The 24,044-nt window shown below is 37.3% G+C and overlaps 1 protein-coding gene across 1 annotated transcript in view; it reads left to right on the forward strand.

The window, feature by feature from the left end:
* Positions 1-6,801: 6,801 nt before the first annotated feature.
* Positions 6,802-24,044, forward strand: part of Zdhhc8 (zinc finger DHHC-type containing 8) — a 110,116-nt gene continuing 92,873 nt past the window's right edge. Inside the window, exons 1-2 of the mRNA XM_090389390.1 lie at positions 6,802-7,244; positions 23,174-23,295. Coding sequence (XP_090245516.1) covers positions 7,084-7,244; positions 23,174-23,295 — 283 coding nt within the window. The 5' untranslated portion in view covers positions 6,802-7,083. The remainder of the gene's footprint in view (positions 7,245-23,173; positions 23,296-24,044) is intronic.

Consider the following 24,044-nt stretch of genomic DNA (forward strand, 5'->3'; position numbering starts at 1 on the left):
AAGGGGCCATCCAAAGGGGAAAGGGATGTATATATTGGGACTATGGGAAAACCGAGGGTCTTTTGGTGGGATGAAGATGGAAACAGAGTTAAAAACGTCCATGATGAGAAATAGCGAAGAAGAAGTCGTACCTGGCAAGTCGCGAGGAAAGTTTTTGGGTAAGTTCGTCTTTTAGTTTAGCGACCGGGTATCTGGAATTACTGAACGACCACCGCTACTATTCTATTCTCCGCCTAATATCACATACTAGCCTCTCTCCTCCCAGCTAAATTCACATATGTATTTTCTATATTAAGGCCAGAATGTGTCATCTATTGTACCAACTACTGGATACTGCGTTTCCAGTAACGGTAAACATAACTATATGTCAATCTTACACATTCACCTATAAATTCGAATAGCTGGATGCTCTTCTACTTATTGTATATTAACAACGATTGTTTACCGAAACTACATGAAGAATGTCGACAGAATGGCAGAAAGGTGCCATGTTACTACTATCCATTAACTAGAAAATGTAAAGCTATCCTGAGTAAAGCTAACACTTACAACATAATATAATTCTAATTCCCTGTTTTACTTATTAATTCTTTTACTGTAAATAAATACACAAGTCCATGTATGTATAATAAACTATACCTTGTTTGTTGATCTATCTTTCTTCAGGACTATTCCGAAATACACACTTTTGATAGCATATATATATATTTAAATAGACTATCATTAAAGGCGGGCTCAAAGGCCAATACACAAAGGGCCTTAGAGTTAATCATCACAACGCAATTCTCGTTGCTGCATTCTTGCCCAACGTCCATCTGGGTGAGTTTTAGAGCACAGAATCTTGTCCTAATTTAACGCTAGACGCTCATATAAAATCCTAGTCTTTCTGGTTTCTCATTTTAGTGCTGGAAACCTGCCTGGGAGTCTTGATATCCGTATTAAACGCTGCCCAGCAGGCGCCCTACATTATTACAGAAAAGACTTCGGAACACTTTTTTTCAACAGCGACCTGTACTTGTTAAGTAATTCTGCCGGTCTCCTACTCTTAATATCATTATTGCCAACGGGTACAACTATATCGCCTTTCAATGTAGTGCTATACCAATGGGTGCCAGCAAATCCAGTACCCACAGATATTCAAACTTAGGGTACCAGCATAGAGAGAAAAAAAAAAAAAAAAGAAAATAATAAAAAGGGCTCACATCTTGTGAGTATGGGCTTTTCAAACCCAGGATCTTGAACTGGATATCATCATTCTTCTCTTTCTTGGTGATTCCTTTCGTCTTCTCTCTCTCTCTCTCTCTCTCTCTCTGAGGGTAACTCGGGGAATATTTGTTTGGCTGGTGCAGAATAAGTCTCAGGCTTCCTTGCACCATATGGATAATAATAATAATACATTTATTTAAAAAATAAATAAATTAATTAAAAATAAAGAAAATAAAATAACATAATAAAAAATTTATAGAAAAAAGTAGAAAAATAAATAAATAAAATAATATTAAAAAAATAAAAATAAAATAGCATAAAAAATATATAGATGCAAAGTAAAAATAAATAAATAAAATGAAGGTGAAGTAAAATAAAATAAGATAAAAAAATTAAAAATAAAAGTAAGAAAAAAAAATAAAAAGATGAATAAAATAAAATCAGTCCCCTAGTTGCCCAGATTGGGATACTGGCTAAAGAAAGAGTAGAAAAAAATAAATAAAAAAAAAAAAATAATAATAATAATAGTATTAAAAAAAAATATATATATATATATGCAGGATCATCGATAAAGGTGTTCGTGATTTCCCTTTTAATTATCTTCGGAAATTATTTGATCGAGTGCTGTGATCCTAGCAGCAAACAGTGTGGTAACTTACTAAGTTTTATTTGATACCTCAACAATGACTTGGCACCGCCGTGAGTGTTCTTATAAAGAGTCATTCTGCGCACACTCACGGTGGAGCCAAGGTCATTGTTGAGGTGTCAAATAAAACTTAGTAAGTTACCACACTGTTTGCTGCTACGATCACAGCAATCGATCAAAGATTTCCGAAGATAATTAAAAGGGAAATCATGGGCACCTTTTTCAATGACTTTGTATATACACTGAGTGATCACTGAATTATGACCACCACTATGGAAAACTGAATGTGACCCGGTGACCACGTGAGGTAGGAGTGTGCGCAGTTAGTCGACTTACGTAGCATAGATAAGGTGTCAGTGGTTCAGTAGGTAGCAAAATTCCGAGCGTGATAGGTAAAAGGAAGGATTTATTGGACTTTGATAAAGGACAGATTGTGGGTGTTCGACAAGCCGGTGCCTCGATTTTCCAAACTGCTGCCCTGGTTGGGTGTTCGTGAGCCGCAGTTGTTAAAGTGTACCAGGACTGGCGTCTAAATAGTCTAACAACGACCCGACAGTAAATCTGGAAAGGTCAGCGAAAGGTTGATGTTAGAGGTGAGCGCCGGGTCCGACGACTCGTACAGGCAAACAGGCGCAGAACTTTTGAAGAATTGACTACCCAATACAACCTGGCCAACCCGGAACAATATCTGGCATGACCATGCGTCGTACGCTGGCACGTATGGGCTATACCCGTAGACGACTCCTACAGCATCCTCTCATGACCAAGGTTCATCACCTTAAAAGACTCATCTGGTGCAAAGAGCATGCAAGTTGAACGTTAGAAGACTGGAAGAAGGTGTGCTGGTCGGATGAGTCACGTTATTTATAAACTTGATATACCATTTATAAATACAGAATGTAAAATGCGTGCATTTTACCTGTCATCTGCCTACAAGCTATTCCTATACTTTCCTTTTTGGGAGAAAAAGTGTTTGATCATTTTATCACATTAGAAGGAGTTGCAACTGTTTAAAACAGACTCTTAAGGCAAAACCTGGATCTGATAACTGCAGAGTAGATTGTACAATCAGTTCTTTCCGCAGAAGTTGGATTCCCGAGTTCAGAGATCAGGAACTCTCACCCTGAACTAATATGAGTTTCGTTTCACGCAGTTGCAACTTCCATTTTGTTGCTGTTTTGACCCCCCCCAGATATCAGTTCCTTTCGAAGAAATTAGATTCACGAGTCTGGAGATTGGGATCTCTCACCCCGAACAAATATGAGTTTCGTTTACACATGGTTGTAACTCCCTCTCTGTTTTTGTCCCCAGTTATCAGCCCTGAAGTTTAGTCTCCCCACCCCCGGAAGAACAAGCACCAGATCAATGGGAGCGTGGGAAGTATATATGAGAAGGGACCTATATGTATACAGGGTAGAACACGGAGATAGAGAAAAAAGTCTTAGAACCTGTGATGGAGTTTTGGGATTATTTAATAGTATTATCATTTTTACGCCTTAACAGTTTGTTTTCAACAGTTGCAGCTCCTCTAACGCGATAAAATGATCAATGGAAGAAACGACGATGGCTAAGACCATTACAACAACCACACTTAGACCACCAGCCGAACTGATTGAAACGATACAGTCGCCGTTCGAGATACAGTGGATCGAGTCATTATTTATACTGGTAAGTTTTATCTTACTCTTACTCTGTTTTAGTACATAAATGAACCAGAAATGAACACGATACCGCAGAAGGATCACACAAAGAACGCAAACATGGCTCTAACTCACATCACTGTCTAGGACACATAAGGTAACTGCCTATTGCTTGTCAAGGTTACGAGTATAAAAAAGATGTATTATACCCATATATAGCTTATATATATAGAACACAAATAGTTCGATAATAAATTATGTTTCGTTTGAGTGTCTCTGCCTCAGACCTATTCTCTTGCTACACGTTAGCCGTAAACAGAAGTTTTAGAATAAGGAACTATTATTGTGACACTTCCACATCTGACTATAATAGATAGGGTCTTGTAGTGAAAAACACAAGGCTGATTGAAGCTGCAGGTTTTATTCCCCACGCGGCTAAATAGATCTTTACAGCTCGAGATCATTGTCCTATTATTAAAGTCACTAGACAGTCACGTAAGTTCATTGGTGTTTTCTGGAGCATGCTTTAATTGATATTTTATAGCATCCAACCCATTCTCGGTATTTAGGCAGATTGCGTGGCATTTCGGGTATACAGTACAATGAAGCCCAGCCTGGCATAGCAATGAATTATTCCCCTTCCCCCCCCCCCAAAAAAAAACACCAATGTAACAGATGGTCGTGTACGGATCATACATGGTATCAAAAGTGCAGGCCGGTAGATGCGGTTGTATGGTGTGGGGCATGTTTCACTGGCAGGAACTTGGACCCCTCGAGCATGTGGAACAACGTGTCAGTGGTCTCCGCTATCAACTGCTTGCTGACTGGGTACACGCCGCTACGTTACACTTTTTCCCGAATGGCGATGGTGTCTTCCAAGATGATAATGCGCTGAGCCATCGGGCACTTTTTGTGCAGGAATGGTTTGAGGAACACAGTTTTGACTTCCAGCATATCGATTAGCCACCGAACTCCACCGATATCAATCTCATAGAGCACTCGTGGGACACTATGGAAAGGCATATCAGGCGTCTGGATACATCTTGTTGAATCAATGCCACGTCAGATAGCTGCTGTACTGAGGGCAAAAGGAGGACCTACGAAGTATTAGGTAGGTGGTCATAATTCAGTGATTACTCAGTGTATAAGTGAATTGTCTGAGCTTGGACAAATCCCCCACCCACTTTCTGAGTTATACAGGGTGTTTAAAAAGTGATGGTCAATAATTTAAAGGTGAACTGAACAGACTACAATATGCAAAAATGCCTAGTAAACATGGGTCCTTATGTGAATCGTTTTCGAGATATTGCACATTTCTAGTTGGGATCAACCATTGACTTATTTGTTTAGGTTAGGTTATGCTCATTCTCTCCCTTTCCCCTCTCTCAGTTCTCTGAGATGTAGCAGGCATACTAGTACTTGTCACAAAATAGTCAACATGGAAAGAGGTTACAGCAAAGAAGAGTATTCGGATATGCACTTCCTGTTTGGTGAAGCTAACAGCAGTGCACCCGAGGCTGCACGTTTGTACCAAGAAGCATTTCCCCACCAAAGGCATCCCAAGAGGCGCAGATTCATCAGGGTACATCAACGCTTTAGAGAACATGGGCGCTTCGCACATAGAGTACGAGCAGGTAGGCCCAGAAGCCTAACACCTGATGTTGAGGAGTGTTAGAAAGAATAGAAAAAAAAATCCAGGAATTTCGACAAGGAGGGTTGCTCTGCAAGAGCATGTACTGAGTCATAGCAGTATGTGGCGAATTTCACACTGCCACTTACTGTACCCCTACCATATCCATCGTGTACAAGGTCTCAGCAATACGGACTACCCTCCCAGAGTGCTCCCATAGTCAGTGGCGGATCTAAACAGAAAATGTGCATTATCTCGAAAACGGTTCATTTGCAGCTTGATGTTCACTGGGACTTTTTTTCCTTATTTTAGTTTGTAGTTTTCATAAATTATTGACCATCATTTTTGAAACACCCTGTATAGTTATTCGTTTCTGAATCTACTTTAATTACATTGTTTTTTGAGGATAGACCAGTGGCCGATGCATAGGACCCTTGCCTTCCTGAAGTCTGTTTTGGAGAAAATCAAATTCAAATTATTATATTAGGGTTACCCGTAATTGATTATAATCAATGAAAGTAATTACTTTAACCCGTATTTGTGTCTGTAAATTGCTTGTGTTTTCTGGTCGATTTGCCTGTTTTGCTGAACGAAAAAACTCCAGTAGTAGTAGTAATAGTGGCACATAATGCAAGAAAGCAAGTGTATGAGCTTATGCAGCATCAGCCAAAAAAAAAAAAAACAAAAAAAAAAAAAAAAAAACACACCATTCCCTCCAAATGCCTGCCCAGTTCCTCCTTAAATTTATTTAACCTATCAACTTCCACAACGACAGATGGAAGTTTGTTACAGCAATTAACCACCCGCTGGCTAAAGGCAAATTTCCGCACATCTATTCTACATCTGTCTTTTCTTAATTTGAATTTATGCCCCCTTAGGTTCGTAATCTGAATAAGTGGAAGGATACCATCAGAATTCAGCGTACTCAACCCATTCATGGCCTTATACACCTCAATCAGATCACCACGCAGGTGCTAGTCTCCAGTGTGTGAGGGGAAAACCTTGTATCTATGCCTGAGACCGACTAACTGAACCACGGAGTGAAAAAAAAGTCCATTAAAGTTCCTCATGTCATCGGATTCGAACCCGGGTCTTTTCCACCCGGTGTGGGATGACGGTGATGATACCACTGTGCTACAGGGCAGACAGTAAATTGCAGCAAATACTTCCAGCTTATTTTCAGTTATTGCCCGTAACATTTATCACCACTGATTCATATCGACTTAAGTAAAGCTATCTGATTTCACCTCTGATATAGCTGCAACTTCCAGTAACGTCAGTAGAGGTCATAACAACTATGGAAGTAGCTGGATGGCGTGCATGCCCTTCCTCCCGATGTCCAATCCAAATTACTAACAAGTACAGATATACTGTATATTTCGTTAAGTAAAAGTCAACCTTTTCGCGTGTAATGCAAACTTTTGTCTATCAGCTTATTTGTACGCAACACATGTTGATTGTACTTCTGAATATTGTAATCTTTTTCTAATTATGAATTTTTTATAATAAGAATTTCTGCACAAAGAAAATTTTAAAAAAGCAATAAATATTTCGCAAATGAAATATGTGAAAAAGGAAACTGAATTTTAACAAAAATCTTTATAATTAAAATTTGAATGTAAACCAAACAAAATTATTTTTACAACAGTGGCGTCTCATTCGGTTCAGAAATAAGCTAGCATTGACTATAAGCATTTTTATTTTGTTGTTAGCGGTGTTACTTTGAGTAATCTACATGGTATCAAATTCTGTGGTTGTTAATTTATGTTTGACATGGAAGAAAAATTAAATATTGAGGCGAACGTCACATGAGGCAGGACCAAAATTTTGTTTCTTGGATAGGCCTATGGCCCGATTTCATTTTGACATCTCCTTAACGCAAATAGGGACGCTTATTTCCAAGATGGAGGATGATGCAGACTTATTATGATGGCCTTCGGCCAGTGTAATCATGCAGTTTAATGATTGTAGAATGGTGGAAAATTTGGCATATCCAGGCATCTGTATGGAAATATTTTAAAAGGAAGAAGATGCCTAAATGTAAATCGAAGACAAGATTTATTCCTGCGACCTGTGCGTGGACGCTGTTAATATCCGCTACAACTTTATTCTTCGTGTTTCCGTAAGTAATTTGACACATTGTCGACTTTCTTTTATTATCTTTTATATAAAATTATGAAATATTCTTTAGCAGTTACCCAGTTGCACATAAATTCATACGCTGCCTGCAATTTTCTTACTATCGGCTATTTATATAAACGGTTGCTTTTCACTTTGTAGTATAGTTTTGTTGTTTGCTGTTACATCTAATTCTACTGATCTTTTAAATTTAGACAGTAAAACTAATTTAGATAAATTGAAATGGTAAATCATTATGTGCAGACATAATTTCGACGCTTCAGTCGAAATCTTTCAATGTCCTCGCTTTCAGCCATGAATTATACTTAATATATATTTAAACCCAACCGATGACTAATACGGTTAAAAGCTTTCATCTGGAAATGTAGCTGGTATAACCATTTTTTCTGCTCAGCATATCCGAGAATATCTTGAAATTCACTTTCCCGTATTTTTTCGAGATTTTTTATCAATCCGCTTATTAATTGGTAAGAAGAGCGGAGAGGTGCTCCACCAGAATGCAATAAATTCAGTGCTTGGGAAATTACAGAAAACAGTAATTTTCCAAGCATTGTATACTAGTTCCATTTCCCAAAATGGAACTAGTATACAATGCACCCAAAATGTGAAGATTTCATGTTTTAGCTTTGCTTAAAAAAAAAAAAAAAAAAAAAAGCCAGGTTCCCGTTAAAAAGAAATAGAACAGTTTCTTATTAAGTTCGGCTAAGATTTGGTTTTGTGTGCAAAACATTTTTTTTATTTTATTTGCCTTTACGTTTTCCAAAAGTTATTTTAATTAGCATTAGCATTAGTAGAGGCATTTGATGCAAGAAAGCAAGCTTATGCAGCATCAGCCAAAAAAAAAAAAAAGTAACATAAATAAAAATAACCACTTCCACTTCACCCCTCTGTTTGTTCGAAATACCTGTCCAGCTGAGCCTTAAACTTATTTAGGCTATCAACTTCCACGACAAGGGATGGAAGTCTGTTCCACCCACCAACCACCCGCTGGCTAAAGGCAAATTTCCGCACATCTATCCTACATCTGTCTTTCCTCAATTTGAATTTATGCCCTCTCAGGTGATTTTTCTGAGCTAGAGGAAGAATCCCATCAGCATTGAGCATGCTCAAACCATTCAAGGCTTTGTACACCTCTATCAGATCACCCCGCTGGTGCCTAGTTTCCAGACACTGTAATTTGCAAAACTTAAGCCTTTCTTCGTAAGAGAACCCCTTTGTCCCATTCACCAATCTAGTTGCCCTTCTCTGTACTCGTTCCAGCAGCTCTACATCCTTCCTGAAATGAGGCCTCCAGGCCTGTATACAGTACTCTAGGTGTGGCCTGACCATTGCCTTATACAAGGGAATAATCACCTCCTTATCCCTGCTAGAAAAATTCCTATATATCATTGACAATACACCATGAGCTACTCTTGCAGCTCGTCTGCACTGCTCAGAGAACTTCATATCTGCCTGCACCACCACCCCCAGGTCCCTTTCATTCTCTACCACTGTCAGTGTAGTACCACAGAGTTGATACGTTGCTCTGGGGTTGCTGTTTCCCATATGTAGTACTTTACATTTGTCAATGTTAAACTTCATTTGCCACCTCGAAGCCCATCTGCTCAACCTTTCCAAATCCTGTTGCAGCAGCATAGTGTCAGTAGTGTCCTTGACAACCCTGCCAACCTTCGTATCGTCTGCAAACTTGGACATTAAGCCTGATATACCATCATCAATATCATTTATAAATACAGAAAACAATAAAGGCCCCAATACTGAACCCTGAGGGACTCCACTAATAACATTAGTCTACGATGAGCAGTGTCCATTGATTACCACTCTCTGTCTTCTCCCCCTCAACCACCCCTTTATCCATAGCAGCAACTTGCCTCCAATGCCACACTGCTCCAATTTGTGCAGCAGTCTTCCATGTGCAACAGTATCAAAAGCCTTTCTAAGATCCAAGTATATAATATCAAAGTTATTCCCTGCATCCAGTTCTTTTGTGACTGCATCATAGTATCCAATCAAATTGGTCAGGCAAGACTTCCCCTTAACAAAACCATGCTGTGTCCTAGCTATAACTGAAGTCTTGTCTAGATGATCCTGCAGTGCTTCTGTCACCAGTGCCTCCATTAATTTTCCAGGAACAGAAGTTAAACTCACAGGTCTATAATTACTTGTGTCAGCCTTTGATCCCCCTTTGTGAATTGGGGTCACATTTGCACATCTCCAGTCAATGGGTACCTCCCCTGAGTCCAAGGAAGCTCTCATAATTATGGCTAAGGGTTTGCTTACCTCCTTTGCTGCCTCCTTTAATATAACTGGATAGATCCCATCCACCCCAGGTGCCTTTCTTGTGTTTATCTTCAACAATTTCTCCTCCACTTTGCTCTCAGTTATTACAAGATTCTCTAGCTTACTGCTAGAGTTGAATACACCTCTGGCATTCCCCTCGCTGAATAACTCCTCATGTGTGAATGTCGATGCAAAATATTCATTTAGTTTGTTAGCTACCCGAGCAGGGTCATCAACAGTTGACCCATCGATCTCAAGTGGACCAATCTGATTCATCCCCTTCCTTCTAGAGTTTACATAAGTAAAGAACTCTTTGCTGTTTTTCTTCGCATCCCTTGCCAAGGATCTCTCGTAATCTGCCTTCGCCTGCCTAACCTCCTTTGTAACTTGGTTACAGATCAACTTGTATCTATCATAGGCGTCCGTGTCACGTGTTAATTTGTATGTATCCCATGCATTTTTCTTCTCTGCCATATGCCTCATTAGTTCATCTGACAACCATTTAGGCCTAAACCTTGAACAATATTTCTTAGTTGGTATGTAAAGCCTAGTAGCTTCCACGATAAGTTCTTTGAATGCTTCCCATTTTGAATTTGCTGTTGGCAATATCATCAGTTGATCCCACTGTATAGAATTTAAATACTGTCTCAGTCCATTGTAGTCGCCTTTACGAAAGCAATACCCCTTCCCTTTACCCCTAATGGTAGTTACCTCTTTGAGTAACTCCCACTTCAGCACACTGTGATCACTGCCACCAAGTGGTTCATTTATCTGCAGATTCTTAATGCATGAAGAATCACTACTGATAATCAAATCAAGAGTATTACTCCCTCTAGTTGCCTCCCGAACATGCTGATGTAGAAAACAATCATCCAATAAATCCACAAAAGCCTTGCTACTGTGTGAATGACCAGCCCCCAAATTCCAGTCAATATCTGGGAAATTAAAATCCCCCATTATAAGACTCTCTGATTTACTGGCCCACTCTATTTCTCCGAACAGTTTCTTATTATACTCATCAGAGTCATTAGGCCTATAGCACACTCCTACTCTCAATTTTGATCTCCCAATGCTTATGTCACACCAAACTGACTCGACACTGCACTGTCCAGCGATGTCGACTGGCTTCACTTCCTTGGATTTTATGTGTTTTTTAACTAATAGCATAACCCCTCCTCCCTTCCTATCCTGTCTATCCTTTCTGTAGACATTGTACTCCCCAAATTCCAGTTCTGCATTTCTTATATCTGTGTGACACCACGTCTCTGAAATCCCCACAATATCTGCCTTTGATGTTTTGAGCAATACCTCAAATTCATCAAATTTATTTACTAGTTACTGTTAAATAAATTTACTAATTTATTTAACAGTACCATATAGCAATAATAATTTTAATAATAAATTAAAAGGTTTTAATTTTTATGGATCAAAAAGAATGAAAAACTTCATGTATATTAAAAATAAGAGATAGAGTTATGTTTAGAAAGCTTGAATAAAATAAAATAGCATTCATAAAGTGTCCAAATATGATTATGAAAGATCAAACAAAGTCTGGAAGATTGCTGATAAGAAGATGATGATGGTGGTGCTGCTGTATTAGTGGATTTTCTGAATTTTCTCCTGCAGGCAGGTAAAGCAGTTGTAAATAGTAAAGCAAATAATTTTGGTCTATGGCAGTAAAAGTTCCTTGGAGTGGAAAAAATTTTTTGTGGACTGATGGTTGAGAAACATTTCCTTAATCATTCTAGTTGTAAATTCCTTTGACTTTTTAGCCATATCCCAGAGTATAAATAAAGAGTAATTTTACAAAATTTAATAAAATGGTGCATACTTGAATATGTTGCCTCAAGTTTGCTGCAGAAATATATTTGAGTGAATTCAAAGATTTCACTTTTGGTTGACATAGAAGACAATACAGCAACATTATTTCCATTTTCCAAGAGAATTGAATAAAACATATTTGGCTTCATAGTGCAATTAACCAGCATAAAACCAAAAACAGTGTACAAATAACAATGGCCAAAAATGAGTCGGTAATAGGTTCTTCAGCTGATAATCCTACCTCACCACACCAGCATTCCAAGCATTGGATGATACAGTATCACTGACAGAAATACTCAGGTTCACCTGTGTGGAGAGGCCTAAAGAGTAAAGGGCAATGATCTGATGTAATTGATGCAGTTTTTAAAGAAGGGATACATATGAAAATCTTTTTGGGGAGGCATAATTTTGTTTTTTATGTGTTCATCACTTGAAATGCCACACACGGTAACTGCACAGTCAGATTGAAGTTAGCATTTTCCCTGCTAATTTCTTAACTCACTAGTACAAGGATTTCCACAAGTAGCAGTCCATGGACCAAACTAGGCCTGCCTTAAGATTTATATAGAGCAGCTCATGCTATAATATGTGACATATGTTCTGAAAAATTGGTATATATTAGAAATTCATATTTTTATATAATAGGGTTAGGTTCCATAAAAGTTATATATTATCAATGTTCATCCCATTTCAATCTAATTTTTATCAATGCATAATGCGATATAATTGTTAAATAACATAACATATTGTTAATATGTTATAGTTTGAGGCTTTTAGCCCTGAATTTTTATTAAGTCTTAAAACTACTAAACACCATTTGTCATCTCTTATATTGTGGATTATTTTCACAACTGTTATACTGCCAGGTACCTCCACACCTGCCGATGAAGGGCCAAATAACCCAGGGCTTTGGTGTCCACTGAGAATAGGTAACAATGTTTCTCTATTGAGCAAATTTTACTGATTGGAGGAGGGAGGGTGGTAATCTTCTTGTACTGTATTGCAAGTTTTTTTTTTAATTCTTAAGTCAATCGAAGGTCAGTTGCTTAGCTTGCTTTTTTTTTTTTCTTAAACTTTTTTTTGTCTTTTCTAAAATAAATCTGTAACTAATTTTAAATTAATCTATAAATATAAAATAATTTTAAATTTGTACCATCTTTTGATGTTCACAAACACATCAGAAACCATTTTCACTAAAACTAAAACTTCAATTTTTATTTCAGTCAAGCTTTCTTCTTTATACACAACATTTGCAAGCAGACAGCCATAAACTGCAATGATGCTAGTGAGAGAAATGGTGTGAGATAGTGGCATGTGGGTTTTGTTCAATAAATATGCATTTAACTCATTAATTCATTCAGCAATGCTTATTATAGCAGCACTCACCTCAAAATCTATGATTAAAATTTGAAATTAATGGGAAGTGAAATACAAAAAGAAAAAAACTATATAAAACATGCCCTGAGGAAGGAGGGGTGCACCACTTTCTCCAGGTTGCCGTTTATAAAAGAAAGATCTGGAACATGGTATCAAGAACTGAGTCCCAACGCAAAGGCTTTTGATATTGTCATCATCATTTGGTTTACATGATAATGGAAGAAGGTAACCGATTTATAATATTCCAACTCCCAGGATGCACTACTGTGTCACATGTGGGGAACTTATGTTAAGTTCCCCACATGATTCAAATTCTAAGTTGCTAATTCAAAGCCGCTGAGTTGGTTTTGAATTAGCAACATGTACCTAATACCTCGTGGAGCCAACTTTTCCCAGTAACACAGCCTGTACAATTCTTAGCAAGGAATCCACAGTATACCCTGTAACAACTACAAGATGTTGCAGGGTATTGTGGTAGTGCTACCCAGACATTGCACGTGTGTCCATTAATACTTGCACATTGTCAGTGGAGGATTGTAGCATCAAATGCTCTTTTCCAGTAGGTTCTAGACATGCTCGTTGGTTTTGAAATTGCACGAGTTGAGTGGCCATGGGAGGATGGAGAATTCTCTGCCGTGTTTCTGTAACCAGTTAGCAAATGGCGCTGGGCCTTGTGGCATGGCACATTGTCTTGCTGATAGACGCTGGAGTTGTCTAGATATACTGTAATCATGAATGGGTATACTTGGTTGGTGATAACCGAAATGTATCCATTCCCATTGAGCCATTTATTAACTGTGATCAGGGGATGCCATGAAAACAGTCCCCCAAACCATAATGCCCCCACCTCCAGCCTGCCAAACACTGATTCATCCAGGTGCCATGACAATTGTACAATTGTACTTAATCTAAGTTAATACGCAAGTGGTTTTTGGAAGAAAAACTTCTTTTTAAACCCATAAAACCATTGTGTGCATTCCCCAATAACTAGGTTTCACTAACCCTATGCAATATCATTATATATAGAATTGGGGGGGGGATATTTAGCACAAATCTAGCATTGTGGCATCTGAAGTGTCATCTGGAATCAAACTGTTAATGCACGTGCTTCACATTTTCATGCACTGGTACATTTGATTGCACATGTGTTGATGTGTGTGGGCTTTTCAATTTGCATCACTCATCTACAGGTCTAAAGGCAATTTTAATTTTAAAAATAAAAAAAAATAAGTGTTTAAAATAAAAATGAATTTTTCACAATTGTGTTCAAAAAAGATTGAAAATGAAGGTGGAATAAAAAAAAAAGTGAAATTTAAATTATTAATTTTTTTAAAATTTTATTTATTTATTATTATTTTTTTTGCTGTTTTTTCAAATGCGCATATGTTGAGATTGCCCTGCACACACAATAAGAACAATCCTTCATGTAACTGGTGATGGCTTAATGCGATTTTCCCCACCCTTTTTATACCTATGGTCACACTTCAGAGTTTACAAGAGACTTGCAGGCACTAACCCATTAATCCAGCAGTGGTGGTGCCCTCCATGTTGAAAACACAGATGGGTGCATCTGACAGGGAATCTAAGAAAAAATGCCAAATTAATGGGGAGGGGGTGGATTAGTGTGTGTGTGTGTGTGTGCGCGCGCGCAAGCATACACGTATGCATATAGCATACAAATTTAAACAGATGCAGACTATAACCAAATTACAGGAGGATGTTAATTATAAAAGGGATGTAGTAAAATAGCTGATTTTGAGTCAAAAATGTTATATAAGTTCTATTTTCACATGTTACAGGTGTTAACTTGATGCTGTGAAAATTTTTTTTTTTTTTTAAGAAATTTGCATTTTCCATTGGCAACTGGTAATGGAAAAACTTTATTACATTTGCTTATAGTTGAAGTAACCCTGAACTATATAAAAAATGCATGATTTGAAACTTCTTAACAGTATAAACACCCATTGTGCATATTCCCACTACATGCAAAAAATGTGGCCAGGAAATTGATAGGTTTTCATGTGCAGTTACTCTGCTGAAATCATTTCAGAAACTATTGGAGTGAAATTTTGACCGGAATTAAAAAGGTAGAAAAAATTCCAGATTTATAACTCAGTTCATATTACTTTCTTCAGGACAAATAAAGGTATCGGCACCAAACAGTAATAATGATGGTATGCTACTGCAACAGGATCTAGAAAAGTTAGGCACATGGGTTGAGAGGTGGCAACTGAAGTTTAACATTGACAAATACTGAGTACTGCATATGGGCGGCAGCATTGTCAGAGTAATGTACCAATTGTGTGGTACTCCACTCAGGGTAGTGGAAAATGAAAAAGAACTGGGAATAATTGTACAGTCAGATATAAAGTTTCTGTGTAGTGCAGACAGGCTGCCAGCACAATTCATGGGATTTTGTAAATGATATATAGGAATATTGGTAGCAGGGATAAGGAGGTGATTATCTCATTGTATAAGCCAATGGTCAGGCCACACCTTGAGTAATGCATACAGATCTGGCAGCCTCATTTTAGGAAGGATATAGAGCTGTTGGAACAAGTATAGTGAAGGGCAATGATATTGGTGAGGGGAACAAAGGAGTGCTTTAACCAAGAAAGGCTTCAGTTCTGCAAATTGCATCATCTGGAGACTAGGCACCTGCAAGGTGATCTGATTGAGGTGTTTAATACTATGCACACAAGGGGCATAAACTCAAATTGAGGAACAATTGTTGCAGAATAGATGTGCAAAAGTTTGCTTTTAGCCAGTGAGTGGTTGATTGCTGAAACAACAAACTTCCATCTGTTGTGAAAGTTGATAGCTTAAATAAATTCAAAAAGTAGACAAACTATTGGTTAGAATGGATGAGTAAAATGGGAAGTGTTTTAATTTTTGGCTGATGTTGTATAAGCTAGCTTTTTTGCATCATATGCCACTACTAATGCTAAACAATACACAAGACAACACATTTAATGATACAATTCACCATACAATCAAAAATTACATAGTTTTATAAGTTTTATTATTACTCACATTAAATAAGTGTCATCTTTATCACCGCATTTCAGTGCTAAAAAACTACCACTGGTTCAAAGGGAGATGGGGTGAAGTGTTGGTCTCTTTTTGAATTCCTTCACAAGTGTTTGAAGGTTACTAACAAAGGGTGGTGGGTCAGAATCAATCCCATCTATCTTCTTCGTATTTGAAAATTGTACAAGAGATTTCACCTTCATATGTGACATCCACAAGTTTTTAAAGGATCTTTTATCTTTTCAATCAAGCTTTAAAACCATGCAAGACCTTTAACTTTGCTCAGCCATTGCACTTCTGCATATGAGATAAGCTCACGAATGTCTGTCTTCAAACTTCCTCCAGCAGGGCATTAAAAAGTCTGCGTTGCAGAGGTACCAGGTGAATAGAGTTTATTTATTTATTTTTTTATAAAAATTCACACTGTCCAAATGGAAGTATATTAACACAGACTTTTTGGGTGGATAATACAGTGATAAGATATGAAGTCCAGAAATGATTCATTCTTTTTACAGAGGACAATGAATTGATTGATGCTACCCAACAACAGCACGCATCACAGACAGCTTGGGCAGAGGCAAACAGATTTCCAGCCATTGGTTTTAAATATTCTTTAAATATCACCACCTTTTGTTTGATGTTTCATAGGAAATACTTTCAGCAGCTCCTCTTTTTAGAGTGAAGTCAGTAAATACCATTCTCAACATAATTGCCAAATCTGCTGTGTCTGATATACATCCAGCTGACTGATTTTGAGAGAGGACAAATGGTTGGGTTGTGTAAGGGCAGAACGTCATTTCATTAGTTGCATGAAGTGCAACACACAGGATCTTCCAGTAGCACAGATGAAAGGCAGAACCAGCCTATCCAGTGATGTGTCAATGTTTTGCCTCTCAGGCCTACTAATGAATGTATTTAGTGGGGTCATGCAGAGGTTGATTGGAGACTGGAATGGCATTCAGTAGTGTTTAATGATCAGAGCTGTTTGACTTTTGTACGAGTAATTGACATATGAAGGTCAGGAGATACCAGAGAGAGCAGAGCGGGAATGAACAGCAGAGTATATAAGAGAGGGACACTTGTTGCAAGCTTGTATTAGTATTAGCAATGGCCACATAGTGCAAGGAAGCCTATGGCTTATGCTGCACCAACCAAAAAAAAAAAATAAATAAATAAATAAAAATATAAATAAATAACAAAAAAATAAATAATGTGGTGTAATGCTTTTGGGAACCATTGTGTAGAACCTGTGAAAATCAAACATAAGAATGCTATACATTCTCATGTTTATGGAGGAAAGTATGACAGCCCATTCTTATAATGAAAATGTCAGTATGAAACCACTGGTCATTCTGCTTTTGGTGAAAATGGATAATGCAGTGTTTTAGCAGGATAATGTCCATCCACCAACAAAATATCACCAAGATTACCAGATTGGCTCTTAATGAAGTCAGTATCCTCCTATGGAATTACAGATTTGACCCCAATCAAACATGTCTGAAACATGATTGTAAGTTGCCTGACCTCAAATTTGGTACTTGCAATTTTGATCCTTCAGTTGAGAATTTAAAGTAGATAGACCTCTAATAACATACAGCAAGTATGACACATCCAACCTTATTGAGTGCATGTGACAATTAGTGCATCACACACAATTTTAATTTTCAACAGTATAAACATTTTTCATTAATAACTTAAAACTTTTTCTCATCAGTTGAAAATTTCAGGAATGTGGTAATATTCAGACATTGGGGATGTGGAATTTTGTATACAGAAAGACAAGACAGGAAGAGGAGTTATGCTGCCCTTAGTTAAGAAGCATAGAATCTAAGTCAGTGCACCCAGTTGACATGGGCTGCCAGAGTCATTTTGGTGTGACATAAGTACTGGGAAAACAAAATTAAGAGTAGGAGTGTGTTATATGCCAAATGACTGCAATGAGTATAATGAACAGCTGTACAAACAAATTAGGCCAGTAAATCAGATTGTTTTATCTGGGGGGGGGGAGTTTAACTTTCCACAGATTGAATAGAACTTGTGGATTGGTCACTTACACAGTAGCAGAACTTTTCTGGATTTATTGGACTTTTTACTATACTAGTAAAGTATAGTAAAAAGGGAGGCAACAAGAGAAAGCAATACTCTTACTTTGATTATCAACAGTGACGCTCCGTGCATTAAGAATTTCCAAATAAAGGAACTGCTAAGTGGCAGTGATCATAATCTGTGATCACTGCCACTTAGTGGGATTTACTGTCAAGGGTAGAGAGAAGGGATTTGCTTTCGTAAAGGTCTTGGGCAGTTTCTCTTCATCGAGACAAACTGATGGTGTTAACAGCTGCAAATTCTAAATATGGTTAAGGGAAGTTTTATACCAAATAAGAGAAATTGTTTAAGATTTAGACGTAAATCGATGTTAGAGGAACTGGTGAGACTAGTGGCAGAGAAGACAAATGCATGGGATGATTATAAATTATCAGGAGATGCAGAAGCTTACATACATACAAACTAGTTTGCAGTCAAGTCACTGTGAATTAGGCAAATTAGGGAGAAGTCTTGGCAAAGAAAAGTATCAAGGCTTAAAAGTTAACACTAGAAGGAAAGGGATGAACCACATTGTCGCTTAATATGAATGGCATTATAACTATTGACCATGTTGTTCAGATTGCTGAAGCTGAATAAATATTTTGCATCTGCATGCAAGTATGAAAAAGTTTCTATGGATGGAAATAACCAGATGTATACCAAGTTATAAAGTTGCTAAATGAAACAGCTTAAGTTGACCGAATCTCTCAAATTATATCAAAAGAAGCATAAGAGCATCCTTAAATTCTGGAGAGGTCCCTACTGATTGAAAGCCTGTTTTTCATTGAAGGTGGAGGGGAGAGAACAAAGGGTGTAGTGAGTAATTACAGACCTGTAAGTTTCCCTTCTGTTCCTGAGAAAATAATGGTGTCAGCAATTAAAGAAGTAATGAAGGATCATCTTGAAAGGAATGCAGTTATATGGTAATTGCAGCACAGATATGTTAAGACGAGATCTTGTCTGACTAATCTGATTAGCCACTATGATGCAGTAAAAAGGAACTGTATGCAAAAAAGTAATTTTGATATATACTGAGATTTCGTTGAAGCAGTATGGCATTAGGGGAAAGTTACTGCTATGGTTAAAAGGATGACTGAGTGGGAGAAGTGAAAAGTTATAAATGGGCACTTCTCTTCTTGGACTAGTGTTATTAGTGGAGCCCATCGGAGTTCAGTGCTTAGCTCTTTACTGTTTTCAATATTTATTAATGATATTGTTAAAGGCATATCAAGCTTAATATCTGAGTTTGCTGATGATTGGTAAGGTGGTTAACACTGGAATTATTGTGTGGTTGTAGTCCCCCCAGCTTTTTTAAAATTGTTGCCCATGATTGTTACTTACCCTTGCAGGGCTGGCACTCAGAAGGTGCCAATTTTAGATGTGTCAGTAGTCTAAATTGGGCCCAGGTTGATCTGTGGGACAATAGTCCTCCATGAGACTACTCTAATTTCAATTTCAGAGTGCAGTATTCTTGTTCGCTTGGTAATCATGTAGTTATTTTATTCAATTCTTATTGTTATTTTGCCGTCGATTTCCATTCTAGAGTCCAACTTTCCTGTTTGTTGTCTGATTATGCATTATTTTATTGATACTTACATTAATTCTTTTACAGCACAACTTCATATTGCATTGTAAAAGAATTGTTTGTTATTTGGTTTTTAGGAGCATTAGCAACTAAGGCCATATTGCTCCGGGGATATGCGATGGTCATTCCCTGACCTTGTAAAAGAATTAGTTCAGGTGATTTTAGTGCAGAGACAATACATAGGTTGTTAGTTTACTAAATGTACAGATTATAAACTGTGTTTCCTGTCGTACATGTATAAGATGCACCTATAATTTAGCAAAGATTGTTTAGGGGGGAAAATAACATTTTTGAATAACTGATTTATTTTATTGTACATATCACATTACTTCCAATTCTTTTTAAACAAAGCATTTTATTAAACATATGAATATTTTTATAATACCATACATTATAAGGTGAACCCAAAATATTTTAATCATCTCAAATTCATATGCAAAAATGTTATTCTTATTCATCTTTAAAGAACAATAAGCAAATGGTTAATAAAAGAAAAAAAAAAACATCTTTTCATTCATCTTCAAAACTTCAAGACTGCTGTCATCTTCATCATTATGATCATCTTACTCCTCATTGTCATGGTCACTGAAAGCAGTGACCATGACAATGAATTCTCATCAAACAGAATAACATCTGTGCCATCCAAGGCATTACTGATGCCACACTTCTTAAATGACTTCAGAGCTGTCTTCATTTTTACTGCTTCCCAAGAATTTTTTACTCATTAGCACACCTGAGAAATTGTTAGTCTCTTTATATGACTAATAGGTGTTAAGTTGTGGTGCCTTCATCCATTTAGTTCATTCTTCTTTCATGAATGCTTTAAAAGGCTTGTTAATAGAAACATCTAGTGGTTGCAGTTGGCCAGTAAGCCCACCTGGAATTATAGCAAGTTATGATTTTAACTTTTCATCCCCCTCTTTTGTGGCCTCTGTTTTATGTGCATGAAATTGATCCCATACCAGCCATTGTTTGACTCCATCTGCCCCCCCCCCCCCACCCACCCAGGTTGAACATGGACAAAAATACCTGATGGAATTTCCTTTGGCAGAATTTTTCTCTTGAATATGAAGAGAGGTGGAAGATTTGTTCCATCAGCACAACAGGGCAAAATAACACAAGTGTATTTTGTGGCCTGATGTCTTCACAGTTACTGATTTTGTACCTTTAACATCCACATTTCTATTTGAGGGTAATCAAATGTTAAAGATACTTCATCCATATTACCAATTTGGCCAAGCTCGCAGTTTGTGCTTTTTAGCATTAAATATAAATCTGTGAAATTCCAAGATTTGGTCTTCATATTGTACTGACATTTTCTGGGCTATCTTTGTTCATGTCCTTAATAGCAAAGTTGTTTTGCTTCATAAATCTAACACCAATTTTTTATGCTAGCAAAATCAACAAGTTCCTTTGCTGCTGGCCTGACTTTTGCCTCAAAAATTGTTTTTTTTTTTTTGACACAGACATGCCACAGTTCCTCTGCCCTATTACCCAGCTATTCAGTTCTTTCTCAAAACCCATCCATTTTGCTGTCTGTTTGTATATCTTATAACTACTTATTTTTGATTGCCCTACCGAGTTTATCCTCTTGTTTCTGCCCCTCCTGGATCATCTCTATTGGTAGAGGCCCAAAATGGCTTTATACAGCTATTTCCATGTGCCTTTGTGTAACTGATGACTTGTAATTTGTAGCCAGTTGTGTAAGCAAGTCTTTTCCTGTTGATTCCATCATAATAGGGTACTGTTAATCTGAAGTTTACAGTTAAAGTTAATATGTGCACGTGCAGAGTGGCTAAGGCTACACCACGAAAGCATTTGTTACAGTTACATCATAAAAATATTCATTACGGTACACCTTAATAGATCCAGTAAGGTTTTTTTCCCCCAAAGGTCTGATTTACTAGTAATTTATTTAGATGTTTTTAAAATTTTAGCAAGAGTTTCATAAAATATTATTAAAAGCCTATTATTATTAGTATTATTATTAGCTATATGGTGCAAAGAAGCCCGAGGCTTATACTGCACCAGCCAAAAAAATTTTTTTTAATTACCGAGAGAGAGAAGGGAATCACCAAGAAACAGAAGAATGATGATATCCACCTCAGGACCCTAGGTGTGCCAAGCCCATACTCACCAGATGTGAGCCCCTGGGGTTTAATTAAGAGTTGTTTGTATTAGGTTGCATCTGTGAGATAGACTTGACTCTTCCCCCTCCTCATTTGCTGTTTGTTTTGTTATTATACCTAATTTTATTCAGTGTGTATGAAAATATGCACTCCCATTGCCATTCTTGAATATCTTATAACTACTGAAATACCAAAATTTGGTGTTTTAAAAGGAAATATTGTGGGATTTATATACAGAGTTACTACAGAGTAATTGAGGGGAGATAAATACATCAGATTAAGAGGAACATCTAAAGTTTTGATGAGTTACAGCTACAGATTCTCAATGGGTACTACTGGTTATTTGACGGGCGTCCCACCAAAATTTAAGTGCCTCCTCCTACACTTTATGCAGTGTTTTTGGGGTTTACTTTATCTATGACAGCAGCAATTCTGGCCTTCAGTTCAATCACAGTTCAGTTCATTTCCTTGGTAATGGTAGTTGATAGGCATCAACTTTAACAAAACCCAAATATAGAAATCCAGTGGCAAGTCTGACGATTGTGGATGCCAATGAATGGGACCTGAATGACCAGTCCATCTTCCTTGTAAGTGCTGATCCAATCATGCTGTCCCTTCTCAATGATAATGAGGTGGAATGCCAACTTGTATGACTAGTTGTCCATTGGGGTCTTCAGTGCCAATTTGTGGTATCAGAAAATTCTCAAGCATATCAAGATAATCTCATTTTTTTTTTTTTTTCCCCACTCATGAAAAAAGAAAGGACCATAAACTTTCAGAGAATGTTTACAGGTTTTTCTTTCTTTCACATTGACTTTTGGTCTGTCACAAACATTGTGTGTTGACATAACGACTAACATGACATATGGATTCATCGCTGAACACAGTATGCCCAAGCAGGTAATTTTCATTATCATGCCTTGCCTGCATTTCCACACAGAAATTGGCATATCTTCACTTTGTCTTCATTTGTGATTGCTTGTGCTTGTTGATAGCAGTTAAGCTTTAGCTGCAAATATTTCCATAGCATTTTCAAAATGCTTGGTTGTGACAGACCCAGTTTGTGACTTGCACACAATGTTGATTCTCTTGGGCTTCCAAGGAACCTACTTCCTCCACTGTGTCATCATTCACACTTGGTCTGCCTGTTTTCTTTGTATGAATCACAAAACATCCTGTATTCATGAAATTTCTGTGCCACTGATAATGACATTCCTGCTAAAAGGATTCTTTATGAAACGAGTGTGAAATTGTCTCTGAACTGTTGTTGCTGCTAACTTTGCTCCCTCAAGCTGAAAGATACACGGCACTTTCCACCATTTTGTTGACTCTACTATAGTGCCTCTGGTGGGGTTAGACAGCTACTAATAATAATAAAAAAAAAATCAATCACTATTGTGGCTATTTTTCCATGACACCATATGCTCAATACTGCTATCAGCATAAAGTTATGCTACTTTGCAATGACCCTGTATATTTTGTCACATGATTAATGCATAAACTTTGTTAGAATAATTAACGTAATAACGTGGAGATTAGGAAACAGTTTCTCCATTTCAAAGATTCACATATATAATATTTATTTATTTTTATTTCTCCCTTTAGGTGTACTTATTTAACTTCTTATTACCACATTGCTATCCCCATATGTCAAGGAATTATTACATTTTTTGTTGTTGCCAACTTCACCCTTGCAACTTTCATGGATCCTGGAGTCATACCTAAAGGTAACTATTCAAATTTAAAATTTTAGATAGTGCAGATAGGTTAAATGGTAGAAACCAACTGGGAGTTTAAAAAATCATCTGATGTGTATTGCAAGTTGCCTATTATTATGGTTATTTATAGCAAACCCTTCAAATTCTGCCACTGTCAGGAATTGAAAGGTGTTGGGTTTTAAAATTTTTTAGATTTTAGTGGTTGCACAGTTTTAGAGGAGTAAATTTCATTAAGTATTAATCATAAACAACTGAACTTATATTTATAAATGTTTATAATGATTACCTTGTCCTTTCATTTCTTATTGCCGCCAGCAGGATTTAAACTGCATGAATAATGCAAATGTTCTTATTTTTCATAGCAGTACAAGTTTTCCTTTGTGACAAGTTTCCCTGATATTGCACTGCTTTTCAACAGATAGCTTTAACTATATTACAATTTTGAAAACTAATTTCATAAGCGTGGCTACTCTCATCGAGCAACTTCTCCACAACTGTTTTTGTCCTCATGTTGCCACCAGAGACTACCTGTCTGAGGGTCCAGTTAGTCCTGAAACAGGCTATCATAGCAGTCTCATCTTTTGAAAATAGCAATAGTAGAGCAACTTATTGCAAAGGCAAGTGGCGAAGGTAAAGAAAGCCAACGTGAGAACCATGGCAAACTACGGGAAACTCACTGGACCAACTGGTGTGCTGCTACCACACTTTCTCCCTGCATTGTCGGTAAACAGATGGTGTGTGTTATCGGTAGTGGCAGT

This window comes from Mastigoproctus giganteus, unplaced genomic scaffold, assembly GCF_048544385.1.
Source record: "Mastigoproctus giganteus isolate SK-2022 unplaced genomic scaffold, ASM4854438v1 scaffold_15, whole genome shotgun sequence".
NCBI lineage: Eukaryota > Metazoa > Arthropoda > Arachnida > Uropygi > Thelyphonidae > Mastigoproctus > Mastigoproctus giganteus.